Source organism: Sapajus apella, unplaced genomic scaffold, assembly GCF_009761245.1.
Source record: "Sapajus apella isolate SASKATOON/1434 unplaced genomic scaffold, GSC_monkey_1.0 scaffold23, whole genome shotgun sequence".
In the NCBI taxonomy this organism is placed as follows: Eukaryota; Metazoa; Chordata; class Mammalia; order Primates; family Cebidae; genus Sapajus; species Sapajus apella.
Genome location: NW_022436963.1, coordinates 117714 through 131316, shown reverse-complemented (window position 1 = coordinate 131316; position 13603 = coordinate 117714). Strand labels below are relative to the sequence as shown.

Below are 13603 nucleotides of genomic sequence, written 5' to 3'. Positions count from 1 at the left end.
TGTTTTTATTGTACAGAACGTGGACATCTCGAGACCTCCAGAGGAAGCCCTTGTCACGGTCCCTGCTCACCAGTGACCATGTTCATCCACTGTGACGACCAGGCAGGCACTGGTCTCTGCAGAGGGGGTCATTCCAGGCCCTCCAGTCTGTGTGACAGTCACCATGCAGGGATATTCTTGAAGCCACACATGGCTGGGAACCCAGAACCCCCACCCCAGCCCACCTGGCTCTTTGCTGACAGTCAGCGACGAGGTTGTGCATGGTTCCTACCTGCTGCTGGAGTCACCTGACCAGACTGCATCTGTACGGGCTGTTCAGAGGTTGCCCAGCACCTGGTTCTTACGGCGCAGCTCTTAGGTGTTCTCTCTCGCCAGCCCAGCTGGCTTTGTGAAGCGTGAAACCCTACAATGTGAAGGCAAGTGCTTGCTGTGATATGCCTACTGTGGCCCAGTTGCCAGCAGGGCCTCTACCATCCTCTCTTTGGCCATTTCCTGAACCAGAGGCCAGATCTTCATGGGGCCCTGAGCTTCTGCTGCCCCTGGTGAGAGGGAGAGCCCTTCCCTTCCTTACCTACCAGAAACTAGAGCCCTAGGCACAGCAGATGCTTCCCGGGCAGCCACCGGCCAGGCCCTTATATCCATGTCACCCTTATTTGTGGGCATTCATGAAAGCAATGCGCTTGCTTTGGCACATTGGGATGCACAGAAATGTGCGAGCAGGGGGCGATGGTGGTCGCCCTCCCTAGTTGTGCATGCACCAGTGTGCTTGTGGGAGCTGGTGGCCGGGCGCCCCTTCAGGCCTGCTCTCACAGTGAAACCACCTCAAGACAGGGCAGGGGTCCGAGTTACCTTCCTGGTGCACACACCAAAGTGCTTGAGGGAGAGGCTGCTGTCCCCTCTCCCCTTCCCTGGCTGTGCACACTGGCAGCCGGTGGAGAGGCGGCCTCTCGCCTGCTGCTGCCTGTGTCCACATGGGAATGTCTGCTGGTGGCAGAGACATGCAGTTGCCATGAATGATTCAGAAACACTTGCTATGGTCCTGTAAAACCTTTTCTGGTATTTGTTGACTTCTGCCTGTGGGCCTGAGGAAAGGAGGAGGCAGAACCACAGGCAGTCCCTGGGCAAGGGAGGACTTTTCCAGCCATAGCATGGCCTTCCATTCATGTACACATGAGTCTAGTGAAAAATGGCCTTGTAAAGTCCAATGTCTGTCATGCCCCTGAGTTCTTTTGGTCCCAGAGAGGCAGCCTGGGCAATGGGTTTTGGCTGCATTTTACAGCTGGCAAACAGACTGGCTGGCAAGTGTGGGGCTGGGTCAGAAAGTGTCTGGACTTGTAGTCAGGTGCCCTGCTGTCCACAGGTGGACTTTGGGGAATTCAGGCCCTGGATCCCAAGTCTTTTGTGTCTGGAGCTTTTCCTGGCCTGTGTCTGGAGGGCAGCTCATCTTTCCAGCTCCCAGGGCTTTGCAACCTCCAGATGCCACCTGCCCCTGAGAGAAGTTAGCGACCCTGGTCCCGGCTGGTGGTCTCTCATCCTCGTGTGCTGCTCTGCTGAGAGATGTCCAAGGTGGAGCAGGGGCGGGATCCTCCTTCCAGACTCATCTGTCAGAGCCCCAAGTGCTTTAGACCCAGAGCCCACTGCCTTTGGGGGATGGGGACTGCAGCCTTTGCTTCTGTGTCATGGGGAGTTTTGGTGACTTTTGTCACCTGGGCGCACTCACTTGTTAGTCATAGTGGGTCCCCTTGGTCTTCAAAAGGACATGTATGTCTGGATGTCACCTGAGGTGAGACCACTGAGGCCTTTTCTCTCTGTATACAGAGGGGAGTTAGGAGCTGCTGGACTGAATGCATTGTAAGGACTGGGGACAGGGCAGAGGGAAGTCCAGGGATCAGGCATCAGTTGGGGCCGGCCCTGGCACGGTCTCCACATACGCTATGATGTGCCTGATTGGCTGCCACGTTTCAGCCATGCTAGCTGACGAGCCCATGTTGCAGACATTTTGCCAAGGTCCCCAGAATGGATGGTATTGGATCTCAGCCACATGCAACACTGTGTCCAGCATCTTTGCAATAAATACTTTAAAAAAAATAATCATATCAGGTTGTATCTTGTAGCCAGTTCTCCATCTGTGAAGGGTTTTTTCTGGCCTGTTCTGTTGACACTTGGTGCTATAGTCCTCCTCTTAGGTCTGTGTTGGGATCCTTGGTTCAGCTTCCACCCCCATGTTCATGCCTCACTGAAGAGGAATCGTGGCCAGGTGAGGTGGCTAATGCCTGTAATCCCAGCACTTTGGGAGGCCGAGGTGGGTGGGTCAGGAGGTCAGGAGTTCGAGACCAGCCTGACCAACATGGTGAAACCCTGTCTCTACTAAAAATTCAAAAAATTACCTGGGCGTGGTGGCACATGTCTGTAATCCCAGCTACTCAAAAGGCTGAGGCAGGAGAACTGCCTGAACCTGGGAGGTGGAGGTTGCAGTGAGCCAAGATCATGCCACTGCACTCCAGCCTGGGCAACAGAGTGAGACTTTGTCTCAAAAAAAAAAAAAAAAAAAAAAAAAAAAGGAATCGCACTGCCCTGGAGTGAGCCCTGGCCTGGCACACATGGGCAGGGGGGCCAGGGTCTTCCCTGGGCTGACCTGGGGTACAGGGCCCCTGCCCCTGAACAAGAGGCAGATGTGAAAGGGGCAGTGCAGCTGGAGTGGAGCACTGTTAAAGGAGGGATTCCGAGGTCCCTAGGAATGTGGGCTCCAAATGCAGCATCCTTGGGGAAGGGGCTCGGGGACTGGGTCAAGGATGGAGTGGCTGCATGAGGCTGTGGGTGAGGCCATTCTCACCAGTGTTCTGGTATTTTCTTTGTCACCTGCATCTGGGGTGGGTGGGGAAGGTGGAGACAAGGGACAGGGTGTTCCCTTCCCATGCCTTAGAATGTCATGGGCTGTTCATACTTCCTGCCCTGGGGCTGGCTTTCTGGGAAGCGGGCTGTGGGGGGCTCCTCTGTGGACAAGATGGGGCTGGGCATGGCCGGGTGCCCACCTATGCTGCTCCCAGTGTGTCAGGGCAGAGGATGGCTGTGACTGGGCCACTTCTGGGTGGTTTGGGGTAGCCAGCAGCTATGTTTCTGCCTTCTCCAGCTATGCCAAGGGGTCTGAGGGAGAGGCAGCTCTACAGGACTCAGGTGGTGACTAATCTCCACCTGGTGGGATTTTGGGGGCAGCTCCGGGGTCCTCACCTGTGTCTGGGCACTGAGTTCCTAGGGCGGACACCTGACCTCCTTTGAGGCTTCTCAGCATGTTTTGAAGAAGGTTTTGAAGATTTCAGTAGAAAACAAAAGGAATGAAATATAACTGTATAGGAATTTTTCTTCAGGTCCAGTGTTCTACCATAACCTAGAAAGGGCAATTAGATTATTACGTTGAAGAATTTTGTAGTGTTTTGGGTTACTGGGAAATAATAGCCATCATATGGGGTCACAGGTTTGTTTTTTTTTTTTTTTTTTTTTTTTGTTAAGGGTTTTGCTCCTTTTGCCCAGGCTGGAGTGCAATATTGAAATCTTGGCTCCCTGCAACCTCCGCCTCCCGGGTTCAAGTGATTCTCCTGCCTCACCCTCCCAAGTAGCTGGGACTATAGGCGCATGCCATCATTCCCAGCTAATATTTATATATTTAGTAGAGATGGGGTTTCTCCATATTGGTCAGGCTGGCCTCAAACTCCCGACCTCAGGTGATCCACCCGCCTCAGCCTCCCAAAGTGCTGGGATTACAGGCTTGAGCCACCGTGCCTGGCCTCAGCATGTTTTCTTATATCAACAAGAATGAGCTTGAGCCGGGCGCAATGGCTTACACTTGTAATCCCAGCACTTTGGGAGGCTGAGGAGGATGGATCATGAGGTCAGAAGTTCAATACAAGTCTGGCCAACATAGTGAAACCCTGTCTCTACTAAAAATACAAAAAAACTTAGCTGGGTATGGTGGTGTGCGCCTATAATCCCAACTACTTGGGAGGCTGAGGCAGGAGAATTGCATGAACCCGAGAGGCGTAGGTTGCAGTGAGCTGAGATGGCGCCATTGCACTCCAGCCAAGGTGACAGTGCAAGACTCCACCTCAAATAAAAAATAAAAATTAGAAGAATGAGCTTGAAAGGATCAGATAATATTTGGATAGAATCAAATATTATTGCAAAGACATAGGTTTCAGCAATCTTGGATTTACATCTATAAATATATATATAATACTTTTTTACTTCCAGAGAAGAGTGTTCCCATGTTTGGTTCAGACTGATCATTATTGAGTACATTATTGTTTAAACAAAACTATTTTAGTTTATTTTATTGTATTTTTGTAAAAACCTGGTCTCTCACTGAGCACAGTAGTTCCCACTTATAATCCCAGCACTTTAAGAGGCCGAGGCGGGAGAGTTACAGGCGCCCAGGAGTTTGAGGCCAGCCTGGGGACATACAGAGATCCTGCCTCTACAGAAAAGGTTTTCAAATGACTCAGTGTGGTGTCACATGCCTACAGTTCTAGCTACTTGGGAGGCTAAGACAAAAGAATTGCTTGAGCCCAGGAGTTGGACGTTGCAGTGAGCCGGGGTCAGGTCAGGCCACTGCAACCTGGACAACAGAATGAGACCTTCTCTCAAAAGCAAAAACAAAAACACACCCTGCTCTGTTGCTCAGGCTGGTTATGAACTCATAGCTTCAAGTGATCCTCCCACCTCAGCCTCCTGAGTAGCTGGGATTACAAGCATACACCACTGTATCGGCAAAACTATTTTATTGAAAGTGAAAAATGAGGCCAGGCCTGGTGACTCATGCCTGTAATCCCAGCACTTTGGGAGGCCGAGGTGGGCAGATGACGAGGTCAAGAGATGGAGACCATCCTGGCCAACATGGTGAAACCCCGAATCTACTTAAAATATAAAAATTAGGCCGGGCGCGGTGGCTCAAGCCTGTAATCCCAGCACTTTGGGAGGCCGAGGCGGGTGGATCACGAGGTCAAGAGATCGAGACCATCCTGGTCAACACGGTGAAACCCCGTCTCTACCAAAAATACAAAAAATTAGCTGGGCACGGTGGCGCGTGCCTGTAATCCCAGCTACTCAGGAGGCTGAGGCAGGAGAATTGCCTGAACCTAGGAGGCGGAGGTTGCGGTGAGCCGAGATCGCGCCATTGCACTCCAGCCTGGGTAACAAGAGTGAAACTCTGTCTCAAAAAAAAAAAAAAAAAAAAATATATATATATATATATATATATATATATATATATATATAAATTAGCTAGGTGTGGTGGCACGTGCCTGTAGTCCCAACTACTTTGGAGGCTGAGGCAGAATCGCTTGAACCCAGGAGGCGGAGGTTGCAGTGAGCTGGGATCACGCCACTGCACTCCAGTCTGGGACAGAGCAAGACTCCGTCTCAAAAAAAAAGTGGAAATGAGGTAGGATAGGTGCCTTATTGCTGTAATCATTTGAGATTAGCCTGGGCAGCATAATGAGACCTTGTCTCTACAAAAAATAAAAAAATTAGCTGGACGTGGTGGTGCATGCCTATAATCTTAGTTACTCGGGAGGCTGAGGTGGGAGGACTGCTTGAGCCTGGAAAGCCGAGGCTGCAATGAGCTCTGATCTTGCCACACTCCAGCGTGGGTGACAGAGTGAGACTCTGTCTAAAAAAAATAAAAGTGAAAAATGCCTTTGTGGTAAACTAAAAGTAGTGTCTGTCACACCTGGCTGGTGGCCACAGGTCACTTTGGGGACATTGTGAGGAAAATGCCAGCATGCGTCTGTGCTGTTTTTATAGGGCCCTCCTTAAAGGTGCATGCCCCACCTCCTTCAGGGGCCCATGGGTTTGTAAACTGATTTTTATCTAGAAAATTGTGAAGGCCGGGCGCAGTGGCTCAAACCTGTAATCCCAGCACTTTGGGAGGCCGAGGTGGGTGGATCACGAGGTCAAGAGATCGAGACCATCCTGGTCAACATGGTGAAACCCTGTCTCTACTAAAAATACAAAAAATCAGCTGGGCATGGTGGCGCGTGCCTGTAATCCCAGGTACTCAGGAGGCTGAGGCAGGAGAATTGCCTGAACCCAGGAGGCGGAGGTTGCGGTGAGTCGAGATCGCGCCATTGCACTCCAGCCTGGGTAACAAGAGTGAAACTCCGTCTCAAAAAAAAAAGAAAAAGAAAATTGTGAGAGGTCCTCTCTGGTTGTTTTTTTTTTTTTTATTTTATTATTTTTTTTTAAAGACGGGGTTTCACCATGTTGGTCAGGCTGGTCTTGAACTCCTGACCTCAGGTGATCCACCCGCCTTGGCCTCCAAAGTGCTTGGATTACAGGTGTGAGCCACCACGCCCGGCGGAGGGGTCCTCTCTGTTACAGTCGAGTCTCTGTCAGTGGACCACACGCTCTTTTGTTATATAAGTGGGCCTCTACTGGCCTCTCCATCTGTTTTGGTGCTAGAAGTCTGGTGACCAGGTCCCTGTTGCTAAAGATCCCCACAGGTCTGACCACTTAGGTAACCTGTAGGTCCTGCATTCCCAGTCTCTGCTCCCCTCTCTGGCAGCTCAACAGTTACTTGACCCTCGTCACCCAGACTCCTTGTACCTGCACTGAAATCAAGGAGTTGGCTGGGTGTGGTAGTTCGTGCCTGTAATCCAGCACTTTGGGAGGCCGAGGCGGGCGGGTCATTTGAGGTTAGGAGTTTGAGAGCAGCCTGGCCAACGTGGTGAAAACCCGTCTCTAGTAAAAATACAAAAAAAAATAGCTGGGCATGGTGGCACATGCCTGTAATCTCAGCTACTTGGGAGGCTGAGGCAGGAGAATTGCTTGAACCTGGGAGACGGAGGTTGCAGTGAGCCAAGACTACACCACTGCACTCCAGTCTGGGTGACAGAGCAAGACTCTGTCTCAAAAAAAAAAGAAAAGCAATCAAGGAGCCATTTCAACTCTAGTGTCTCACATTAGAATCCCTAACCTATGGAGAAAAGGGACTATGGTGCTTATTATGCAGCCCCCACCAATTTTTTTATTTAATTTTATTTATTTATTGAGACAGAGTCTCGCTCTGTCACCAGACTGGAGTACAGTGGTGCGATCTCTCCTCACTGCAACCTCCAACTCTCTGGTTCAAGCAATTCTTCTGCCTCAGCCTCCCGAGTAGCTGGGATTACAGGTATGTGCTACCAAAAATACAAAAGCTAATTTTGTATTTTTAGTAGAGATGGGGTTTCTCCATGTTGGTCAGGCTGGTCTTGAACTCCGGACTTCAGGTGATCCGCCCACCTCCGCCTCCCGAAGTGCTGGGATTACAGGCATGAGCCACCGTGCCTGGTGGATACATCATCTTATGGCTTTGGATTCTTTCCTTTGTGTTATACTAGAGAGCTTTTGGCACCTTAACTGCATTGAGTGAGATCCACTTTTTATTCAGCCAACCAAGTAGACGTGTGGGAACAACCCCTGACAGCTTGAGCTGGTGCATGGAATCCAAATCCTTGCTAAGTGCACCCATACTGATAAATTCAGCCCAATATAAACTTATCCACTTGGTCTGGGATTTCAGTCTGTTCCCACACATATTGTCCATATTTTGGGAAACATAAAATAACAGTCTTGCAATTCTTTTGATAAGTGAGTCTCCCACCCTGGGCTTGACTTTATGAAAGGATCTCCAGACATGCTGAGATCTCCCTCTAGTTAAAAGCTCTGGAAATCATAAGGAATTGGGAGAAGAACTGCCTTCTTTCAGGGTAACTCCTTCACGATGTCCATGGTGCCTTTCAGGGGAGGACACCTTGCTTTAGCAGGCAGAAGAGGCTGGGGTTGGTGGGGATCTAATTCCTCTGAATTCTTTCAGGTGTCTTCATTCCACCTCATTCATTAATTTCATACTTGTGGGAGTTTTTTGTGTTTCGTTTTTGTTTTTTGAGACAATTTCATTCTGTTCGCCATGCCAGAGTGCAGTGATGTGCCCTCAGCTCACTACAGCCTGAACCTCCAGGGCTCAGGTGATCCTCCCACCTCAGACTCCCTAGTAGCTAGGACTATAGGCACACACCACCACAACTGGCTACTTTTTTTTCTCTCTTTGTAGAGATGGGGTTTTGCCATGTTGCCCAGGCTGGTCTTGAACTCCTGGGCTCAAGCGATCTGCCAACCTCAGCCTCCCTAAGTGCTGGGATTACAGTTTTGAGCCACGGCACCCTGCCTGTTTCTTTTGTTGTTTTCTTTTTTTTTTTTTTTTTGAGACAGAGTTTCACTCATGTTACCCAGGCTGGAGTGCAATGGCGCGATCTCGGCTCACCGCAACCTCCGCCTCCTGGGTTCAGGCAATTCTCCTGCCTCAGCCTCCTGGGTAGCTGGGATTACAGGCACGCGCCACCATGCCCAGCTAATTTTTTGTATTTTAGTAGAGACGGGGTTTCACCATGTTGACCAGGATGGTCTCGATCTCTTGACCTCGTGATCCACCGGCCTCGGCCTCCCAAAGTGCTGGGATTACAGGCTTGAGCCACCGCGCCCGGCCTCTTTTGTTGTTTTCTTTTTCTTTTTTTATATTATTTTTTTTTTTCACCATGTTGACCAGGATGGTCTCGATCTCCTAACCTCAGGATCCACCCACCTCGGCCTCCCAAAGTGCTGGGATTACAGGCGTGAGCCACCGCACCTGGCCTGTTTTTTTTTTTTTAATTAAAACAATTGTTTTGGGCCGGGCGCGGTGGCTCACGCCTGTAATCCCAGCACTTTGGGAGGCCGAGGCGGGTGGATCACGAGGTCAAGAGATCGAGACCATCCTGGTCAACACGGTGAAACCCCGTCTCTACTAAAAATACAAAAAATTAGCTGGGCATGGTGACGCGTGCCTGTAATCCCAGCTACTCAGGAGGCTGAGGCAGGAGAATTGCCTGAACCCAGGAGGTGGGGGTTGCGGTGAGCCGAGATCGCACCATTGCACTCCAGCCTGGGTAACAAGAGCGAAACTCCGTCCCAAAAACAACAACAAAAAAAACAATTGTTTTGTAGTGATGGGGGTCTCGCCTTGTTGCCAGGCTGGTCACAAACCCACGGCCTGGAGCGATCCTCCTACCCTGGCCTCACAAAGTGCTGGGAATATAGGCATGAGCCATCTTGTCTGGCCAATTCAGCACATTTAGTAAGTGACCACCATGTGCCAAGCAGTACGGATAGGAGTAAGCATGACCCTGCTGTCAGCAAGATGACGTTCTGCTGGTAGGAGATACAGTAAGCAAGTAAGTAAAACGTGGAGTGCATGAGCGTGCTGGGATAGAGGGAACAGGCAGGGGTTGCAAGCAGGCCTCACTGAGAAGGTGACCAAAGCCTGGATGAGGCCATGGTACATTCCACAGTCAAAGCAAAGGCTGAGGGTGGCTGTGCCCTGTGAGTTCAAGAAACACAGAGGAGGCTGGTGGGGCTGGAGAAGAAGGAGGAGGAAGAGGAAGACGGGATCAGAGAGGTCATGGGATGCAGAATATGTGAGGCCTTGGAAACGGGGGACCAAAGGGTTTTGAGCAGAGTGACTTGATCTGATGAACATTTAAAAAGAACTCCACTGGCTGCTACAGAATCAAAACCTGATCTGAATGGGGCTGAGTGGAAGCCAGGTCACTTGTCTGGAGGCTGCTACAATCATCCAGGTGAGAGCAATGAGCTCCTGATAGAGCTGCCTAGAAGTGGTTGGATTCTGCATTTTCAGGTACAGCCAAGTTTGGCTGACGATTTGGAGGAAGGCATGTGAGAGAGGGATAATGTCAAGGTCTGCAGTGGCCACCTATGGACATGTGAAAGCTGTGGGGAAGCAGCTGTGGAATGGGGTTGGCAGGTTGAAGGTGAGTTCAAGATGTAATGCCCATTAGGGCCAGGGGTGATGGCTCATGCCTATAATCCCAGCACTTTGAGAGGCTGAGGCAGGTGGATCACCTGAGGTCAGGAGTTTGACCAGCCTGGCAAACATGACAAACTCCGTCTCCACTAAAAATACAAAAATTAGCTGGGCATGGTGGCAGGCACCTGTAATCCCAGCTATTTGGGGGGCCGAGGCAGGAGAATCACTTGAACCCAGGAGGCAGAGGTTGCAGTGAGCCAAGATCATGCCACTGCTCTCCAGCCTGGGTGAAAGAGTAAGACTCCATCTGAAAAAAAAAAAAAAGAGAGAAGTAATGCCCATTGGATAGTGATGTTGACAGCAGGACAGTTGCATCTTTGAGTCTGGAGTGGGATTGCAGGTAGAAGACGGCGTCATCATTGCATAGATGATATATATTCAGACCATTTTACTGGTTGGGCTCTCCAAGGGGAATACAAATGCAGAAGAAATGAGTCCTAAGGACCAAGCCCTGGGCACCTCACCTGAGAGGAGGCAGCACCAGCAAAGCAGCTTGAGGACTCGGTGCAGTGGCTCATGCCTGTAATCCCAGCACTTTGGGAGGCTGAGATGGGCAGATCACTTGAGGACAGGAGTTTGAGACCAGCCTGACCAACATGGTAAAACCCAGTCTCTACTAAAAATACCAAAGTTAGCTGGGTATGGTGGCTCGTGCCCGTAGTCCCAGCTACTCAGGAGGCTGAGGCAGGAGAATCGCTTGAACCTGGGAGGTGGAGGTTGCAGTGAGCCAAGATTGTGCCACTGCTCTCCAGCCTGGGTGACAGAGCAAGACTCCATCTCAAAAAAAAAAAAAAAAAAAAAAAAAATGCAGCTTGAGAAGCAGTGTGAAGAGTATGTGATGGAAGAGGCTGTGGCCCACCCTGTCACTGAAGCTGGAGGGTCAGGGAAGGTAGACAGAGAACTGACCACTGGATGTAGACATGCATGTGGAGTCCGGTTTCCCAGGGGCATGCTTTGTCTTGATCAGGGTCTAACTTTCATAGGAAAGAATGAGTGAGTGTGGTCAACAATGAATGGAAAAAAAAGGTTGGGCGCAGTGGCACACGCCTATAATCCCAGCACTTTGGGAGGCCAAGGCGGGTGGATCACCTGAGGTCAAAAGTTTGGGACCAGTCTGGCCAACATGGTGAAAATCCATCTCTACTAAAAATATGAAAATTACCTGGATGTGGTGACTCACGCCTGGAATCCCAGCTACTCAGGAGGCTAAGGCAGGAGAATCGCTTGAACCGGAGGTTGCAGTGAGCCCAGATCACACCATTGCACTCCACCCTGGGTGACAGAGGGCAACTCCATCTTAAAAAAAAAAAAAAAAAAAAAAGGCTGGGCGCTATGGCTCACGCCTGTAATCCTAATATTTTGGGAGGCCAAGGTGGGTGGATCACCTGAGGTCAGAAGTTCAAGACCAGCCTGGCCATCATGGTGAAACCCCATCTTAAGAATAAATAAATAAATAAAGGAAAGAAAAAAAAAAAAAAAGACTGAATGGGGCTGTGATTCAACCAGCATTTTAATTTGGGACACATAATCAGCCCTTGGGTTGGATATTGGGCCATCTCAGCCCCATGGCTGCAAGAGGCTCATTTTAGCAGAGTTGAAAACGTGTTCAGTTTGTGCCTTGATACAAGCGGCTAACAACTTGACCTCCTCATGCCATTCTCTTTCTTTAAGCTGTTTGGTGCCATTGGAAGCAACTACCTGACACTTCACTGAATTTCTCAGGCCGTTCGTGTTATTGAAGGCCTTGCCTTCCATGAGCTCATCATCTGACTGGCCTGCTTTGGTGTCTTTTTTTCTGATACCAAACTGTCTGGGGTTTTCTACACCAACAATCATTCGCTCATTCTGACACCAACTGATGTCCAGCAATTCAATTCACATACCAAGTCCTGGAGTTAGCACGAACCCCATGGGTTAAGGGCTTATTCCCACAAGACTATCCTACTTCAGGTGCCAGTTGAAAGTCCCAGGGGGCCTGGTTGCCATGGCTTACACCTGTAATCCCAGCACTTTGGGAGCCCCAGATAGGAGGATCATTTGAGCCTAGGAGTCCAAGACCAGCCTGGTCAGGCTGGGTGCAGTGACTCATGCCTGTAATCCCACCACTTTGGGAGGCCTAGGCAGATGGATCTCTTGAACCCAGAAGTTCAAGTCCAGTTTAGGCAACACAACAAAACCCCATTTCTTGGCTGGGCGCGGTGGCTCAAGCCTGTAATCCCAGCACTTTGGGAGGCCGAGGCGGGTGGATCACGAGGTCAAGAGATCGAGACCATCCTGGTCAACACGGTGAAACCCCGTCTCTACTAAAAATACAAAAAAGTAGCTGGGCATGGTGGCGCGTGCCTGTAATCCCAGCTACTCAGGAGGCTGAGGCAGGAGAATTGCCTGAACCCAGGAGGCGGAGGTTGCGGTGAGCCGAGATCGCGCCATTGCACTCGAGCCTGGGTAACAAGAGCGAAACTCTGTCCCAAAGAAAAAGAAAAAAAAAAAACAACCCCATTTCTACAAAAAAATACAAAAATTAGCCAAGTGTGGTGGTGTACAGTCCCAGCTACTCAGGAGGCTAAGGTAAGAGGATCGCTTGAGCCCAGCAAGTCAAGGCCACAGTGAGCTGTGATTGCACCACCATACTCCAGCCTAGGTTACAAAGCAAGGCGCTCTCTCTTTTTTTTTTTTTTTTTAAGAGTTGGGGTTTCTGCATGTTGGCCAGGCTGGTCTCGAAGTCCTGACCTCAGGTGATCCACCCACCTCCGCCTCCCAAAGTTTTGGGATTACAGGTGTGAGCCACCGCGCCCAGCCAGACTCTGTCTCTTAAAAAAAAAAAAGTTCTTGGGTGGGCCAACTTCTGACCAGCTGACTATAAATAAGGGGTTCTTACAACCCCCTCCTCAGGTTCTATGATTCACTAGAGTAGCTCTCAGAGTTCAGGGAAACACTTTACTTATATTTACTGGTTTATTATAAAGGAAGAAAAGGATGTGACTCAGGAGTAGCCTGTTGCTGTTTTTCTCAGCACTCCCCTAACCACAGAAGGAACAGCTGTTAAATAAAAATTATGGGAGCCATTGTTTGGACTGAACTGCAGTAGGCCCCAGCAAACCAGACCAAATCAAAATGGAGTCACTCATGCTAAATGCCACATGATCAAACTGATCATGAGGTCAGGAGTTTGAGATCAGCCTGACTAACATGGTGAAACCCTGTCTCTACTAAAAATACAAAAATTAGCTGGGCATGGTGATAGGTGCCTGTAATCCCAGCTACTCGGGAGGCTGAGGCAGGAGAACCATTTGAACCCAGGAAGTGGAGGTTGCAGTGAGCCGAGATCTCACCATTGCATTCCAGCCTGGGTGACAGGGCAAGACTTCGTCTCTCTCTCTCTGTCTCCCTCTCTCTCTCTCTCTCTCTCTCTCTCTCTCTCTCTCTCTCTCACACACACACACACACACACACACACACACACACACAGGCAAACAGATCTCCAAATAGACCAACCTTTTTTCTGAAAATCAGTTTACCTGAGCCAGTGCAATAAGGAAGTGATAGCAGCAGGAGGCATCCAAATGCCTAGGCAGAGAGGGAGTTGTCCCCAGTGAAACCCACCTCCAAGCCCAACACAGCTTAAAGCCTGAAAGCCAAGCTACCAATTAAATCCTCAGACCTGATTGAGAATGTCTGTTTGCCATGCTTTCCTCTGATTGATCCCTA

General features: G+C 50.0%; 1 protein-coding gene across 4 annotated transcripts in view; it reads left to right on the top strand.

Moving 5' to 3' along the window:
• Positions 1–2096, top strand: part of PFKFB4 (6-phosphofructo-2-kinase/fructose-2,6-biphosphatase 4) — a 49430-nt gene extending 47334 nt beyond the window's left edge. For all 4 annotated transcript variants that reach the window (XM_032289722.1, XM_032289724.1, XM_032289723.1 and 1 more), the window contains exon 14: positions 17–2096. In XM_032289722.1, the coding sequence (XP_032145613.1) occupies positions 17–76 (60 nt within the window). In that variant the 3' untranslated portion in view covers positions 77–2096. The remainder of the gene's footprint in view (positions 1–16) is intronic.
• The last annotated feature ends 11507 nt before the right edge of the window (positions 2097–13603 follow it).